Source organism: Protomyctophum bolini, assembly GCF_963924005.1.
Source record: "Protomyctophum bolini genome assembly, chromosome: 3".
NCBI lineage: Eukaryota > Metazoa > Chordata > Actinopteri > Myctophiformes > Myctophidae > Protomyctophum > Protomyctophum bolini.
The window spans coordinates 24,347,538-24,365,737 of record NC_137864.1 but is presented as its reverse complement, the minus strand read 5'-3'; the positions used below and the strand labels follow the sequence as shown (position 1 = coordinate 24,365,737).

Below are 18,200 nucleotides of genomic sequence, written 5' to 3'. Positions count from 1 at the left end.
TTTAAACATCTGAATTTCAATAAACACTATAAGAGATGCGATGAGCAGAATCCAAACCTATCAAACCTTTTCCTTCATCTGGTCCTGAGTCTTCGGGGTCCACATCCATCTTCTCAGCTGCCTCTTCCACTGATGGGGCCTCCATCTTCTCCTCCTGTCCCACCTCTGCCTTCTTGCCATCCTCCACCTTCTCTTCCCGTTCCGCCTCCTCCTTCTTTCCATCCTCTATCTTCTCTTCCTGTCCCGACTGCTCCGTCTTTCCATCCTCCATCTTCTCCTCAGACGGGCCATCCGTTGAGGCCTTGGAAGTGCATAATGATTTTCCATGTTTCTCCTCTCCACTGCTGGCCACTGCTCCCTGAGGCTCTGCTGTCACCACACTTTGCCGTCGACTCAAGTCCAGAAGAGTACACTTTTTGCCCAGTTTGGCATCTATAGAAGACGTTAAAGGAGAATTGTTTATTTTAATCAGTCTATATCACGTTCATTCTAAAACAATTATTATACTCATAGGTGCAATACATATATAATGATATTATATATGTTCTATATATGATAGAACATATATATATATGACAAATATATATGACATATGACATATAACATATATATATCATATGTTCTATATATGATAGAACATATATGATATTATATATGTTATTCTAGTGGAATCTAGATATTCCACTAGATCCTTGACTCAAATTCAGAAATTAAAGAAAAACATCTGGATAAATTTCAACATAGAACTGAGAGACTGAAGGAGACATTTCAAATGATAGTAAACCACATGTTGTGCAGAGACGGACCTTCCAGTTCTTTGCGGTAGTTGGGGTTGGTGTTGCCAGGCAGTTTGGTGACAAACCGATGTACATGGGTCTTACTGACCCAACTCCAGCCCCCATAGCCTGTGACACGATACTCCTCTCCTTTCTGCTTCCAAACCTGCACACAGCAGAGAAAGACAAAGAAAAGAAAGAACGAAAGTAAGCAAGCATGGAAAAACAGAAAATATAGAGGCCAAAGACACATGAAAGGAGGTTAGAGCAGACAAAGAGAAAGGAGACATTAGAATATCAGAGGTGAGTCACACACTGGTTAACTGGCCATTTGATCAGCTCACTCTAGTCTACATGCTTGAAAGAGACCATACACAATTACACATGCACACAGGCCACACACACAAATACACACATAGGGCACAGGAAGCGGTAATTAAACAACATCCTGGTCATTAGCTGTGATGTTGGATGGATTCAGGCGGGATGGAAATCTAGTAAGGCTGTGATCTTGGACATGAAAGCAGCTCCAGTGCTCCAGTACGATGTAAATATGGGTCAAAAGATAGCGCATGGCAGCTTGATGTGTGCTCAACACTCCACGAGAGTCTCTCCCAGGTCTGAACTCACTCCTGGATTGAAATAACCCTACATCTACATTTTTAACAGAGCGCTTTTGAAGTAATGGATCGTCAAAGTTAGCCTTTTCCAGGGCGAGTGGAGACGATAAATCTGACGACAATCTGATGTTTGGTGTGTGTGTGTGTGTGTGTGTGTGTGTATCATAACCACTGTTTCATGGGGAAGGTGTATTTGTCCTAGTGCCTGTCCTTTTTCCCACTGGTTCCCAAAAACAAAAATTGGGTCTCAATATTTTTGGTTTTTAATTATTATAATTTCAAAACATTTTACAAAAACATTCGCCCCCAAAATTGAATTAAAAATGAATGCATTTGCTTTTTTCGGTAATTTCATGAAGAAAAATCGAAGAAATTCCATAAATTATAAAGCAAATGTTTAATAGGGGATGAAAATAGCCGATGTACAAGCTCACAATGTGGTGCAAAGAATCACGTTGTGCGCTTGTAAATCTGCTATTTTCACGGGCAAACGTCTATCACTTTTGGGTCACGTTTGGGAACCACTGCTTTATCCTACCTGGTGTTTGATGGGGAAGGTGTATTTGACCCAGCACCTGTCCTTTATCCAACCTGGTGTTTGATGGGGAAGGTGTATTTGACCCAGCACCTGTCCTTTATCCTACCTGATGTTTGATGGGGAAGGTGTATTTGACCCAGCACCTGGCCTTTATCCTACCTGGTGTTTGATGGGGAAGGTGTATTTGACCCAGCACCTGGCCTTTATCCTACCTGGTGTTTGATGGGGAAGGTGTATTTGACCCAGCACCTGTCCTTTATCCTACCTGGTGTTTGATGGGGAAGGTGTATTTGACCCAGCACCTGTCCTTTATCCTACCTGGTGTTTGATGGGGAAGGTGTATTTGACCCAGCACCTGTCCTTTATCCTACCTGGTGTTTGATGGGGAAGGTGTATTTGACCCAGCACCTGTCCTTTATCCTACCTGGTGTTTGATGGGGAAGGTGTATTTGACCCAGCACCTGTCCTTTATCCTACCTGGTGTTTGATGGGGAAGGTGTATTTGACCCAGCACCTGTCCTTTATCCTACCTGGTGTTTGATGGGGAAGGTGTATTTGACCCAGCACCTGGCCTTTATCCTACCTGGTGTTTGATGGGGAAGGTGTATTTGACCCAGCACCTGTCCTTTATCCTACCTGGTGTTTGATGGGGAAGGTGTATTTGACCCAGCACCTGTCCTTTATCCTACCTGGTGTTTGATGGGGAAGGTGTATTTGACCCAGCACCTGGCCTTTATCCTACCTGGTGTTTGATGGGGAAGGTGTATTTGACCCAGCACCTGTCCTTTATCCTACCTGGTGTTTGATGGGGAAGGTGTATTTGACCCAGCACCTGGCCTTTATCCTACCTGGTGTTTGATGGGGAAGGTGTATTTGACCCAGCACCTGTCCTTTATCCTACCTGGTGTTTGATGGGGAAGGTGTATTTGACCCAGCACCTGTCCTTTATCCTACCTGGTGTTTGATGGGGAAGGTGTATTTGACCCAGGTGGCCTGTTGCATCGTCTCCTCCTCTTCCAGCTTCCGCTCCCTCTTCTTCACCTTCTCCTTCTCCTCACGCTCGATGGATGTCATACGGTGTAACCTGCAACATGCCGGCGCCATGTGAGAAACTGTTCGTTAAAGGGCAACATCAGAACAGCCTTCAATAAGTAGTTTTGAATGAGCATCATTTATGGTTATGATTACACCTGGGTGATACACCACTTTGTGCTGTATTTTTTAATTGAAAACATCTTAAAGTGTGAGAACTACTGATTTAGAACTTAAGACATTTGTAGAATCGGTGTTATGACCATTCTGACTGGACAAAGATACAATGTCCTGTTTCACATGGTTTTTCAGATAATTACGCACAAATGCACCCCTTGAATAAAACACAGAATGAACAGCTGAACAGAGCACAGCATGTGTTTCATCCAGCACATGAGCACTGTGGTGAGTGCAAACACGTTCTTTCCTGAAATGTGAAAGTTCAGAAATCTAAAATGTACTAAATACTGGGCCATAGCTTAGTTAATATAAATAGTTTTATTGATAAGACATTCCAATCGCACTTTATTGAGTAAGTGATTTTTAACCCTTTAAGAACTGAGGCCGATTCTACAGTACATATGGCTTCTAAATAAGTAGTTCTCACACTTTTTTCAAAAATGTCCAAAAATAGCAGACGGCCAAGGTACAAAGTCACGCGACGTGAGCTTGTATATCTACAATATTTGAATAGCCAATGAACGCTAAAATCTAAAGGACCCAGTTATAACAGGTTATCAAAACTCTGGTAATAAAACATGCACACACAACACACATACAAACGATGTACACATAACTGGGATGCACAGCACTCCCAGGCTCACTCACTCACACACACCTTCCCACATTAACTTTGATGCAAGGCTCACACCAACACTTTGTAGCCCCGACCCTGTGTAGACTGTAGAGTGTGGCTCGGGTCTTTAAAGGAGCGTTGTGGTGCAGAGGCTGCAGCGCAGGCGGAGGTAGGTGGTGCAGGTAGCAGAGTCCTAGTCTAAATATTATGCTTCGCGCTGGGGGTGGGCTACTTGATGTGATCTGCTACTAATCACATCAGGCCTGCATAACTGCTGGCCATGCTTGGCCACAAATCCTGTGTGTGTGTCCATGCACTCAAAACGTAAAAAAAACAAAAAGAACATCCTCTGAAATGCTTTCAAATGTTTTTGCTTATAAATTAAATGTCTCATAAAAAAAGAAAAAGGGTCCTAGGTTAATGAGATAGAGAAGATGTCAATCTTGGTTGTGTGTGTGTGTGTGTGTGTGTGTGTACCTGGTGTGGCCCAGTGCATCCTTCCAGACAGGCAGCATAGCAACAGGTTTAATGGCACATTCTAGGATGGCCATAGCCAGGGCAAACTCCCTGGCCTTACTGCACATCTGAACTGCCTTGATCCAGTTGGTCCTGTCCAAAGAAAAATAAACGAAAACAACAACTTAGCTTTGCTTTTATTATTCCTCAAACATGTTTAATTGTTAAAATAGGAGATACAGGTCAGTCAATTGTAAATGGTACAAATAGCTAAATGCACGCTAAACGTCCCTACCGGTGCGACGCCCAGTTGGGATGCATGAACGGTGCAGGGACGTTGTTCTCCAGCTGGATGATGGTCAGTCTCAGGGTGGAGATGGTCAGGACCTTGGAGCCATGGATGGAACCATTCCATTTGAAGTCCCCTGCTGGTGTCATGCAGAACTTGTGGGAGAGATGCCGCCTCTTGTCATGGTCCTGGTTGGAAAGAATTATACGTTGGGTTTTAGTCAGTCGGGTCTGCATAGAGATCTGGGAAAATTGCCTTCCTTTATTTTAGTTGTTGAATTTTAAAGGGTAAGACCACTTTTTTGAGGTTTGGGTTGTGTAGTTACTTTGCCATGATGAAACTCCAATTGTGGACAAGAAATAAAAAATAACTTCTCCAGTGATTAGAAATTGATAATTCAAAATATGCTCCTCATTGACTTACATTGTAGCTAAAACAGCTCTCAAAGTCACTCTTTTAGTACGTAAACAAACACAAACAATGTTGATTCAGACAATATAGAGCATCACCAAAACTCATGTGGTTTTATTTTTTCATAAAAATGTTATCTTCCTGTTGATTTGTCCATTCTATTGGGAAGAAAACCCGGACTGGATCCGTGGATCCGGATCCAGATCTTCAAATAGTAAAATCAACAGGAATCTAACATTTTTATGAAAAAATAAAACCACATGAGTTTTGGTGATGCTCTATATTGTCTGAATCAACTTTGTTTGTGTTTGTTTACGTACTAAAAGAGTGACTTTGAGAGCTGTTTTAGCTACAATGTAAGTCAATGAGGAGCATATTTTGAATTATCAATTTCTAATCACTGGAGCAGTATTTTTTATTTCTTGTCCACATTTGGAGTTGCATCATGGCAAAGTAACTACACAACCCAAACCTCAAAAAAAGTGGTCTTACCCTTTAAAGCCAACAGAACAAGAACACACAAAAGTAATTTGGTGAGGAGTGAAGCAGAGGGAAAGAGAAGGAACAAACATAACATCGAAGATAGTTCAGGTTTTTTACATTTGGGTCAGATATTGCACATCCCGTCAGTCAGTACCTACTGACTGACTAGCCAGGATTTTCACAAGAAACCTGAACTATGCCTTTAAGCCAATAATGTAGGAGAGCCAGCCTGCTTGCCTCTCTGTGCTGGTGTTTGTTGAGAGCCAGGGCGTTGGTGCTGTACTGGTTGTGGTAGACGCGGTACTTGCCCTCCTGGCCCAACTTGAAGTAGTTGCTAATGGTTCCCTTCATCACAACCTCTTTGGCGCGCGTACTGACTCGTGTGACGTCACCTTGCGCGTTCACCACGAGCACCTGAGGGATGAATTAATCCGTTAATGTCAGTTGTAAAGTCAACTTAACATCTCAAAGCCTGGAAAGACTGCAATTGGCTAGCTAACATTAATTGTTAAGACAACCGAAGATAGAGAGAGGACAACTGCTCTGCAATTGGCTAGTCCATTGGGCCACCCTGCCAAACAGTGTGATGTAACATAAAGGACAGATGCTTGTTATACTGTAATAACCGTATACACTCCCAATTTAGGACGTTTACTTTAACATCCATTAGCAGGGGTTGACACTAACGCTTGCCCAACTGCATGGGGCAGGTAAAAATAATGGTCGGGCAGGTGAAGGTTGCTACCGGGTTGCCCAAACGGGCAGGTGCGAATTTTGAGTGTGGATGCACATGGTAAACTGCGACCTACAATCACAATAATAATGTAATATATCGGTATTGGACAAATTGACCCTGCATATTATCGCAGGTATCGATATCGGCCAAAATTTCAATATGGTGCATCTCTAACAGCAATACATGATTTGACACTGCAGGTCCAGGTTTTAGGGTTCTCACCTCCTTGCCCTCCTTGAAGCCCTTGTTGGCTTCATGAACAGCGGCGGCCACCTGCTGACTCTTGAGTTGGCTCAGTTTACTTTCAGGGTTCCTGAGCCGTGTCACCATTCGCGTGGACGCGGACTTCTTACCACCAGGCCCCAGGGCCTCTCCGTCTTTACCATCACCTGGAAACACACGTTAGGATTTACAGGTCGGCCCAGGCGGTGGCGTAACCATCTGGGCACCCGACTGGTGATCCAGTCGCAGTGTGCCGCGGGTTCGACTCCCGAGCCCGACACGGCCTTTACTGCATGTCATCCCCCCCATCTCTCTCCCATTTCCGGTATATACATCTATCTATGTACAGAGTGTAAAAATGCTGTAAATTGTACTACATCACTCCTAAAAGCAATGCTAATTGCTAACTACCGTTTTGGAATTTAGTCTTTCATCAAATCTAAACCTTGACATTTTGTCAGACTTTGTTTATGGCAAACAGAAGGGCGTTGCTGCTGACGAGTCAGACCTGTGTCATCGAGGCTGGCCAGGGATGACTGGGAAGACTTATCAGCCAGGTCAGGGGGCTCAGGGCCCCTGGGGTGCACCCCCATCGCCGTGCTGCTGTTACTGTTCTCCTCGCTGGGCTGGGACGGCTGGCTCAGGCTGGGGACCCCCTCGCCGCTGAGTGGGACCAAATCTGACACTGGTTTCTCTGCTGAAAAGCATACATAGATGGAACACAGAATAAGTTTGGCTTGCATTTTACCAGTTGTCATTTGTCATGCAAATGACACAATATTTAATATTTCCCCCGGCAGGCACTGACGAAGCACTACGGTGAATGAGACCCAGACAAGGTTAGCTGCCAAACATGACCTCTCACTGACGAAGCACTACGGTGAATGAGACCCAGACAAGGTTAGCTGCCAAACATGACCTCTCACTGACGAAGCACTACGGTGAATGAGACCCAGACAAGGTTAGCTGCCAAACATGACCTCTCAACTGCAGGTCAAGCATAAGAAGAGGTTCCCTTCTTAGTTAGAGAGACAGCCTCAAGAAGTAAATGGCAAGGTTGGGGCTCCCCCTAGTGATAAGCAGAAAGAAGTGCACATACCCAGTAACTCAAACAGGAAATACAAGTCAGATAAGCAATGGGCTACTGTAGCAGGCAGAGACTGACCTAATAAAAAAAGATATAAAAATAAAAAGCCAAGCAGGCTGGAAGCATCAAGCACCACCATGTGCAGCTTGTACACAGAGCATGCCATTACTGACCGACTACACCATAAAATCCAGAGACTGTTAACTCAAAATGTTATACTGTATAATGATGGAAGATGAGCTTCTAGGTATGAAAACAAAGCAGATGTGAGTCAGCAAGGCTCCTGATGTCCAATGAGGCTACTGTGTAAAATGAAAGCAATCCAACCAAGAATGCCTTGGGCAGTGTGAAAGGAACAATTACACCTGGTAACTGTTGAAACTCAGCGCCATTCACCGCTGACAGTGACATTTCATGCATTTTGCTTTTCGTCTGGTTTTAGCAAAAGCCAAAGTTGCAAGCACCCAAGAAAGCAGAGTTACAAAAGGTGCACAAAATCGTTTCAGCTAAAGTTCAAGGAGGAAAAAATTAAAGGAACGTCTACTACTTCTGCCAAGTGGAATGAAGGGTCTTTAGGGTCAAACTGCGGAGGAGATAGGCACTGGTTTTAAAGAACGACCAAGCACGTGAAGGAACAAGCAAGGCCAGAGGACCACGTGGCAATAACTAGCGTGCATCTTGTTTATACAATCCTGCATGGAGTTGCAGATCTGGTGTCAACTTTTCACCACTAAAGCAACAGATCCTGGAGTGTCCTGTATACCTTGGCTCTCTTCAGTGCCTTTTGCAGTAGCAAGCTGCTCTCCCAAAGCCTCTGCGGTTGAGGCAGGGTGGGGTGGAGCCTCCATGGCCAGGCTAGGGCTCTCGCTGGTGGGGAGGGTTGGAGCTGGAACTGCAGCTGCTGAAGGTTTAGATCCCTCTGACAAACTATGGCTGCAATTGTCCTCCTGACCAGTAGATGGTAGTAGTGGAGTAGTAGGTGGAGCCTCTCCGACTACAGATCAATGGCAGCAATGTTATAAATTTGGCAGTCTTGAGGGTGATAATAAATGCACATGGGCAACTTTTGGGAACAATAGAGACAGTAAACATGCCCATCATATCATGACGACTCATGTCACTACAATACAATGGTGTGCAGGTATCCTTAGATGCCATTGTTGAACAATTTTCAAACAAACAGGTAAAACCACACATTTCCTCCTGTGGATATCATTACGGCGAGACACTAGGAGTAGTCTATATAAAACCACCGTCATGCAGTCCTCATATTACCTGTCGTCTTGAGGGCCTCCTTCATCTCCTCTTGGGAGGCAGCTTTGTCTCCATCCTTGTCCTCCTCCTTCACCTCCTCCTTGACCGTGGTCGCTTCCTGTGGTCCCTCTTCTTTTAGCTTGGCCTCCTCATCCTCCACCTGCTGTTTTTCCACGTCCACCTCCTCTTTCTCCCTCTCCAGGCGTGCCTTTAGGGACTCCTCTGCGGCACGCCTCTTCACCACCTCCAGCTCTTCGTCCTGTCTGGCCCGCATCCGGTCCATGATCTCGTCTGGACAGAGAGAGGAGTAATGGACGATGTCGTTAACAGGGCTGAGCATGAGTACGTGTCACCACCCTGATGTATTGAAATCTCTGAACTCATATAGTTTTCACATAGGACCTCACAATTTTACAGTTACCCTAACACAGTGCAATCAGTGCGAAGAAAAGGTTTTGTTTTTCTGCATTGTGCAGGATAGTTGTATACTTTTATATACTGTTGTTCTTTATGGTGCTTCTTATTGTTCCTTCTTACCTTTGTATTACTATATCCAGTGGTGTCATGCTCGTAGAACGCAGTACCACGGCGTGATAAAAAAAAAAATGCACGTGCCGGTACGGAACGGTGCACGTGCGTGCACACTAGAACACGTCCCCCTAGGCCTAGATTCAAGAGAAGACGCACCTAACCTCAGGTCACTAGACTTTCCAAGAAGTACCCTGCAGTGGTCTTTAATAACGTTTTTTTTACATAATTAATTAAACAACTAGTCGACTAGTAAACTAGTCAACTAGTAAAAATTACTAGAAGTGAATGCCCTAGTGTGCATGTGTGTGCACGTCATTAAAATGACGTGGTACCAGGAAAATAAATCACCATTACACCACTGGCTATATCCGACAGTACTTTCCTTACTCTGGATCTGTAACTCTAAGGGCTGTGTGACTGAAATTCCCCCACAGGATGAATAAAGGTATTCAATTCATTTAGCACAATTAGAGACGTACAAATAGACACTTCTATATAGGGCCTACCAAAATCTCCTTGAGGGGGCGTCAACATATGTGTCACGTGGTAGCGGCCGCCAACCTTGTTGGCTTGTCTGGTTTGTTTACATTGAGCGACTATCCGGTGTGCTTGTATACGTTCTTTTTTTTAACTGACCTCACAATGGTGCAGACTTGCTCAGTAAATAAGTGCCACAGCAGGTCACGGTGCGGGAATGAGCCAGAAAACGGAATTAGATTTCCAGCATGGAGACAGAACCCAGATTGACGAGTTTACAAAAAGACGTAGAATGGCTTGGATCTTGGCTGTATGGCACACGGGCGCAGAGACATAACGTTCAACAAATTGTCTAAGCACAGCCGTGTTTGTTCACGACATTTTCCTTGTCCTTGTAAGGTATTTGGGCCCGACGTTCTTTCTATCCATACTGGTGTTGGTTCACTATGTTGTCGACAAGAACGAGCTCAATATTTACAAAAACATACCACCGTCACTCTATTCTGAGTGATGTGGGCTATAATTTAAAGCCCACAAGAGGGCCGTCCCTAGCTTTTCAGACACCGCCCCCCTCTTGGGGACGTACTACACGTTTTTACACACTATAGCCAAAGAACAGAACAGGAATTCATCATAAAGGAGGTAAAAAGGGAAAAGAAACATATACAGTGAGGGGGAAAAGGGTGAGGGGCCAGTTTCGAATTGCAGCCGTCTGTAGGTGCCCTTTGAGAGCGGAGTCAGGGGAAAGCCCTTTTCACAGCTAAAATCTATTGAAAGTTTATGAACAGTAAGAGCCTGTGTCAGCCAGGTTCAATTAAGATCAGTAATTTGTAAAGAATTACCAGTATATGCGAAAATAAAGTAAGTTTGAATGGAGTTGAATTACGTAGAAGTGATTGTGAAGGTGAATATGCTACTGGCTGTATTCTTCTTGGAAAAATATAAAAGGATACTCCTATGGAAAGACTATATTTTTTTACTTATATTGACCAATTTAGTAGGCTATAATTTAGTATAGCCTATGTAAGGTTTAACCTTGTCAGATAATGCCCACATAGCGTAAACTTACGAGAAATTCAAAGTTTCAACAGCAAAGTAGTAGTAGTTGTGAATTAGCAAACTGGACATTTGGACTGAATGTTTCCTTTATCCTCGTGTTGGGCTTCTGTTTTTATTTGTGTTGTGCAGCTCCGTTGTGCTTCACATTCCAAACAGCCGTCTGCCTTGACTTCTGTGTGTGCCGACTGCTGCCCAAAACAAAACGCTGTGTGTGTGTGTGTGTGTGTGTGTGTGTGTGTTGTGCGTGTGTATGTGTGTGTGTGTAAGCCTTGATAGTGCATTGTGTGTCATTCGTCAATTGAGTGTAACCAGACTGGCAAAGCCAAGTGTTTTGTGACATCTACCCTCATGGCTGAGCTGCCAACAATACAGTTTGGGGAAACGGGCTAAATTCCATTTTGACTGATGGCTACTTGACAGCTACAACACTACATGACAACGGAGTGTCAATGTGAACATGCAGCGCTAAAGTATTAGCATGTACGGCTGCAGCCGCTGCACGCAGTCCCAAAAAACACAAACCTTGGATATAACATGCAGTGTTTAAATAGATACACTTCTCTAGTTGATTCTTTCAAAAGGGGAAGGTAGGAAATATCTATCATATTTTTTTCCATTGCATAGCAGGTGCTTAGGAGATTTCTCTTCCAGATGAATGAAAGCTTTTTCAAGGGTGTTTCAAGGGTTTTTTTGGCTGAAGTTGAAGTCTGGTTCCATACACAATCTCGGCTTTGATGCACCATTGACGTCGAAAAATAATCATTTTCATTCATTGTGTTCAGGGAGAAATTAAACTCTGTGTGTGCGTACCGCAGAATCACATTGCAATGTCCCTGTTATACCACCCTATTTCCAATGTAATGTTATTTTAAATATGTTTCTGCTTTATTAACAATAATTAAAAAATGACAATCACACAAAGAAATGCTTCTCACTAGCTCTGGATACTGGCAGAGTGGAAGGAGCAGGGGCTGTGGGGAAATTGGAGGGCGGCCAGGCCGGGAACAGGGTTTAGGTTACATAATGGCAGTTCTGGTTCCTATGGCTCAGTTACGTATGTATGACTGGGTGGCATTCATTGGCACTTGAGAGAAGACACAGTGAGTGAGAAGTGTGTCTGTGAAGTTTGTGAGTCACGGAAAGATGGAAAGAAAAATAGACGGCAACAGAGAGAAATAAATAAAGAGAGATGGTAACATATATAGCGACAGATTTTTTTGTTTTGTTGAGATAACAAAATCGACCCTCCTCGACTTCTCAGACGTACTGAGAGAGAAAGCAGCACCCGGAATCTTGTTGTTGAGCACAGAGACGCTCTTGCCGTTACATCAACAATGATCTATTGTGAGGAAAAGGGGCTGAGGAGATTTTTGTCTCCAGAGTCAGATGTACGCAGTGGAAAAAGTGTTAATTAACTCAAGAGTTTGCTTTGTAGTACTGTGTACCCACAACTGCGTGCCATGGCCTGGGTTTGAATCCTGCCATTGCTTCCCTAAGTTCCCTCCCTCCATCATTATCAACAACACCCTCCATTACAGACAAACATACCGTTGGCTGCGGTGAGGAAACACTTGTTGTTGCCACGGGCCTTGTTGGTCAGGTCCTCTGTGATGTCCATGTGGACATGGACCTCCTCTCTCATCTCCTCCAGCGCAGCGTTCAGGTCCGCCTCCCAGTACTGCTTGTCCAGACAGTCGATAAGCTCTGCCAGCTGGACCTGCAAAGCAGGAGACATCGGAGGAGGTGGTGGAGAAAGGGGAGAGGAGTAGAGGAGGAGCAAGAGGAAGAGGAGGAGGGGATATTATCAAAGGAATGCACAAGTGATGTGTTGGTTGTTTTTTTTTAACAGCGCAGCAATGCCATTGGTCTGAAAATGGTTGTTAAAAAAATAAATAACCCTTTACCTTAGTGCTGTAGTACCAGATGGCTTTATCCTCCTGCTCACCTTCCTCTTCGCTGTAGCCGAGACAGGATTGAAGGGGCAGGTGGGGGAAAAATAGGAGAGGCGTTTGAGGACAAGATGGAGGGAGAGAAATTATGCACTTAGATCAGTAGTTCTCAAAGTTTTTTGTCTCAGGTCACCTCGGTAAATAATAAAAACGGCCATAGCAATCATCACAAATGTGATGACCTCATCACATTTGGAAAGGTGGCTATGGACGATTTTAGCCCAAGGAGTTTGTTTTCGTGCAAAACGAATGCTTGCAAAAAAAAGCAATCTACAAGCTCACAATGCAAAGAGGGTTTAAGTGGTTACCGTTAAACTGAAGTGGAATTATATTAAATTCCAAATAATATTATCAATGTATTCTGCGGCACCCCTGGACTTTCGTCACAGCACCCACTTTGAGAAACAAAATCAAGAGAGTGGAGTTTACCCATAGAACATTCCTACAGGTAAACTGTTTTATCTACAGTGCTGATCAGTTCCTGTAGCCTAGCTCTGCCGTGTCTCTGCTAACACTAAGCACACAACTGCACATGCATGTGCTGAATGCTCAGCTGTTAATTATCTGACTCTTTGGGTTGCAGTTATCATAATGCATGCAAATGACAAGTCACAAATAAAGAAAATGGCCCATTCACTTTCACGTGAAAATATACCAGGGCATGCTGTAGTACCAGGCACAGGGGTAAAATCCCTGCTTATTCATTTAGAATATGGCCTAAAGATACGTGTGTCCAGTGCAATGACAGATATTCCCAAGACTGGAAGGTTGACAGCTTTTTGCACAGTGCAGTCCTTGCCAGGGACATCTTCTCACAAAGTCACAATCCTGTCTATTCAGCATCCTCCCAGGAATTCACTTGACACACATGGGCACACATGTATCCCACACCCATGCATGCACATTTATTGCACGCTCAGTCACCCACTCACACAAACCTGCCACTGTGCACAATGCACATTGCTTGGAGTGACAAACAGAAACACACATGCATACATAAAACATAGGCCTACACAGGCCACATCTGAGATTGCATTTGCGTGCTGTGCGCTCACAAAAAGGCCATGTGCTTATGCAAACAGAGCCACAGTACCACGCACACACAAATTCTCCACGGGACAATGAGTGAGGAATGGATCTATTACATGATAGCACCTGCTGAGATTTGGTGACGAGTGGGAGCCAGGGGAGAGAGCCAATGATAGATGATAGATTACAGCAGGGCTCGACAGTGCGACTAGGTACTCGCATTTGCGACTAAAAATATCACTGTGCGAGTTGTAAAATTCAATTTGTAGCACAGGTGCGACTACAGGATTTGACCATTCAATCGTGATAAAGACAAGTCTCTGTCTACAGCAAGTGTACATTCTATAGTCGTGGTTCTATACCTAAATTTATATTTCTGAACGGCGGTGTCGTTCGCCAAAAAGAGAAGAGCTACAAGCTAACAACGTTCATTTGAAGATCTGTCCCCTTTGCTCCCACCGCCCCTCCCCTCCCTGTGTTGCTGCTCCGTGCTCTTCCCTGTCAGCGGCAGACAGAAAAGAAGTCAGAGCGAACTCAACGGGATAGCATTAGCATGATAGCACAGATTCAGAAGGAATTGCTTGGACTCCGACACGTTATTTGCAAAGTTTGTTTGTAATGTTCAAAGTTCAAACGTATCTTACTTTTAACCAAACGCGGGTGAAACAGCGTGCAGCCGTGCACGCACGCGCGCGCACACACATGGAGTGGACGGATTGATGTTTATAAAAAACAACCCTTGTTTAGCGTTTGCTTACAAAAGCGTGTGCCCAGCGTAAATGATAATGTGAATGACCGAACTGGCTGGATTACCGTATTAATATAAGTCAGTCAGTCAAAGCCAAGGAGAATGTTACAATACTAATTCACCATCGAGCAGCCTCTGCACTGTCTGAATGTCACACTAACATGATAGAACAGCAGGATAAAAACGGATAGCCTGTCTATCCATCCATGAGCAACATATTATCTATCTGCTCTGGTCCATAGCTCTAATGTGTTGCACGTATTAGAGGTATGGAACAGAGCTACTATCGATCTATCTACAAAGTATTAGCATAAAACAAATTGATCATATATATTATATGAAAACAAACATAACAATGATATGATGAATATCACTATTTTGTGATAATTGCTGAAAAGATAGTGATATAATATTTTGACATATTATTTCCACCCCTACCTCATCACTTCATTAAAGAAAAATCACACCCATGTTAAGTGAGGGGCGCTCTTGTCATCATATATCATCAGATATCATCTCATACTGGCCAATCAGAATGCCTGTTGCCTGTGATTGATTAGCTGATCATATTTAGCAGAATTTTGACGTAATTTCTCTGTTGATCGTCAATGGCTCATTTTGAGATGTGTGGGGACAAAGGCTGTATATAGGAGGGGCTAGCGCCCCTTAAAAATACATCATTTTTCATCGTGCTCCTAAAATAATTTGTGTGCTACTAGATTTTTCAACTTAGGCGCACACGTGCTACTTGGAAAAATGCTAAGCGTCAAGCCCTGGATTACAGTATAGTTCAAATCATGTGGTGTAGAGGTGATCCACAGTCCTTTTTATGGTTTATGTCTGACCCAGCAGCCATGCCATCTGGGACTGTTCAATGGCTATATAATATGCTAACGTATGGACCCAATAATACTGCTGACATTACGATGCTACACACACCATGTAGAGGGCATAGTGAGAGTACAACTATGAGAGGTTTTATTCAATACAGAAGACGTTGCTTATTTATAAATGGAAGCTAGCTAGCTGCTCAAATGAAGAACTATGGTGTCTTAATACTGCCTAGAAGTTAAGGTCTAAATACTAACAATATGAAAATATATAAAGTCCTGATGTAGCCGGGCAAATGCAAATGGCTCAATAATATTCAATAACCTCAATATTGGGGTGCTTCTGTGTTTGTGGTAGACTAACACTAGTTAATCAACGGTCTCAGAATAGAAATTAACCTTGTAAAAATGTATATTAATAAATAATAAAAGCATGCCAATATGGTAACAAACATCAATATGAGAAGATCCCAGTCACTAATCATTAAGATAGCACTACGTCACCTCCCCAACAGAATGTCAGTGTCCAATACCAATGACAGATCTATACCCCAAATAAAATGTGCAATGGAAGCAGACATTTCTTAAAAAAGGCACTTGAGAGTACAGCTCAGGTCATGCCCACTTACCCGAAAAATACATTGTCCTTTATAAAATGCTTTTAATAACTATTTAACACATTTTTATTTTACTTTCTGGGGCTGTGCAATAAAAAGTCACACCTGAATGTTTATGCCAAATACCTGCTATATGACTATGGGTTCACACTTGTTATGTTATATCTGTGTAGCAACAGTAAAAACAGCACATTATAGGTAAACAGTGCTCTAATTTAACATTCCACAGACCAGAAGACAGAGCGCTCTGGCCACGTTCAGGCGTTTAAAGTCTAAACACCTGAACGTGGGCCGGCTTAGCAGTCCAGGCACCTTGGCTGGTAATCCAGCATGACAGTGTGTCACAGGCTCGACTCCCGATCCTGACGAACTTTGCTGTGTGTATTCCCCCTTTTCTCTCCCCGTTTCCTGTCTACCTACTGTACATCTATAAAGGCTAAAAGCCAAAAAACGTTCTTAAAAAAGTTTTATTTATGGGCAAGCCAATAGTGTCAATACTTCTACCATCACACAGAGAAGTGGCTTTGTGACAACTAATGATAGTTTGGTGCCGTTTAAGGCAAGAATATCTAATCATAACCACTTTTACAGTTTTCTGAGTGGAGGTTTTTCATCCCATGAATTTGAAACCAGCTTATCACCTACCTAAGCCACAACCTGAGCTCTGTCTTCTGCCTTGACTCACTGTAGGCTATTTATCAGCCAGTAGTGCGAGTCAATGGTCATGGGGTTAAGTAGTAGTACACCTTCAAGCCCATAAGTACTCCTAACTGGCTTTTCGATTAAATTCTGCCTCTATCATCCAGCTACCCACAGATCCATTCACACAATGATTCTTAACTCTCAAGACACCTAAACTACTGATGTCACTAAATCAGAATGATGAAAATATAAAGCAGGTGAATTCCACTGCATGTCTTTTTGCATCTTTAGTATGACACAATGTCACCCCCCCCTTCTCCATCTACTGTTGCTCTTCTTGCCCATTTGATATTGTTTTTTTTTCTCTTTCATTTCCTGCAGCCAGGAAATGAAAGTACAGGTTATATCACCTTACTAAAGAGAAAGCGTAGGACACTAAAAAGTAAAGCAACTTAAGCAACTTACACCACGATACGACGGTCGAGGAACCAGTACTTGCGGTGGTGCCGGTCGTAGCCAATGGGCAGTTGGCGGATATAGGGCCGGCTCTTCTGCACCTCGGGCACACAGTCCACCACACCGGGCACCTTGTGCGCCACACACACCTCGCACTGCCACTCATCCTCGGGCACCTCCTGCAGCGGTGGCTTCACACACTCCAGGTGGTAGACGGCCGAGCATGTCTCACAGCAGAGAAGGTCACCCAGCCGGTGGCACACACGGCAGTGGTCGTCATACGCCACCACGCCCTCAGACATCAGCTCCTCCCGGGCGATATTGGTGGCCAGGAACTGGTCTACAAGAAACTGGAGGACCTTGACCTTGCTCTCAAGCGGCTCGTACGGGTAGTCCTCGCTCTCCTGGAAGGGTAGGGTTTGCCGGTACTCTGGGTCACTCTCGCAGTACGCACGCACCACCTCAGGCCATGTCATACCATCCACAAAGTACAACGTGGAGTTGACAGAGTCCTTGAGGTCGGCAGGGCCAAACGTTGTGTTGGACGTGTCCTCCTCGCGCAAGATGGCTTTGAGCAGGGAGATGTGCGTCTCGGCGAGCAGCGTGCATTGCTCCTGGCCTGCCAGTGCCGCGCAGAAGTCCTCGAAGCGGAACGGCGAGAGGCGCAGCACCGAGCCAAAATTGCGCAGGACCTCGTAGACGGCGGACACGTTGAGGAGCTGCGACTCGATCAGGAGGTCCTCTGACGACTTGGGGAGTTCGAGGGGAGGCACGTCCTTTGCCTCCAAGACGGGGGAGCGTGGCCGCGGCACCCGGCTGCGCCTCCGCCCTATGTTGCGCAGGCAGGTGAGGGAGAGGGACAGAGAAAACAGACAAACACAAAATAAGATTAGATCAATGTGTGATGTGCAATGCAGTGAATGTACACAGTCCAATTGTTTGTATGACAGACGCAAAATTCTTGATGAAAGAGAGGCAGATATTCCAGTCAGAAAAGCCAATAAATTTAGGCTGTCCACCATCGGGGATTAAGCTGCATACCTCACCATGAGTCTGTTGGGTCAGTGTTAGCCTTATGCCTGAACCTATTAGCTAGCTAGCTAATTCTCACTCTCCATCATAATGCATTAGTGATACACTCAATAAGCTCTGGAGGTTGATG

The 18,200-nt window shown here is 44.2% G+C and overlaps 1 protein-coding gene across 6 annotated transcripts in view; it reads right to left on the bottom strand.

Annotated features, from left to right (window-relative positions):
* Positions 1 to 18,200, bottom strand: part of LOC308313036 (nucleosome-remodeling factor subunit BPTF-like) — a 54,808-nt gene that overhangs the window by 34,116 nt on the left and 2,492 nt on the right. For 4 of the 6 annotated variants that reach the window (XM_080759896.1, XM_080759898.1, XM_080759900.1 and 1 more), the window contains exons 2-14: positions 17,048 to 17,867; positions 12,672 to 12,723; positions 12,316 to 12,484; positions 8,722 to 8,991; positions 8,210 to 8,440; positions 6,868 to 7,056; positions 6,360 to 6,526; positions 5,639 to 5,815; positions 4,514 to 4,695; positions 4,240 to 4,371; positions 2,889 to 3,018; positions 807 to 942; positions 58 to 432 (exon numbers count right to left, since the gene is read on the bottom strand). In XM_080759896.1, coding sequence (XP_080616022.1) covers positions 58 to 432; positions 807 to 942; positions 2,889 to 3,018; positions 4,240 to 4,371; positions 4,514 to 4,695; positions 5,639 to 5,815; positions 6,360 to 6,526; positions 6,868 to 7,056; positions 8,210 to 8,440; positions 8,722 to 8,991; positions 12,316 to 12,484; positions 12,672 to 12,723; positions 17,048 to 17,867 — 3,030 coding nt within the window. The remainder of the gene's footprint in view (positions 1 to 57; positions 433 to 806; positions 943 to 2,888; positions 3,019 to 4,239; positions 4,372 to 4,513; positions 4,696 to 5,638; positions 5,816 to 6,359; positions 6,527 to 6,867; positions 7,057 to 8,209; positions 8,441 to 8,721; positions 8,992 to 12,315; positions 12,485 to 12,671; positions 12,724 to 17,047; positions 17,868 to 18,200) is intronic. The other 2 variants (XM_080759897.1, XM_080759901.1) reach the window with 2 other exon arrangements.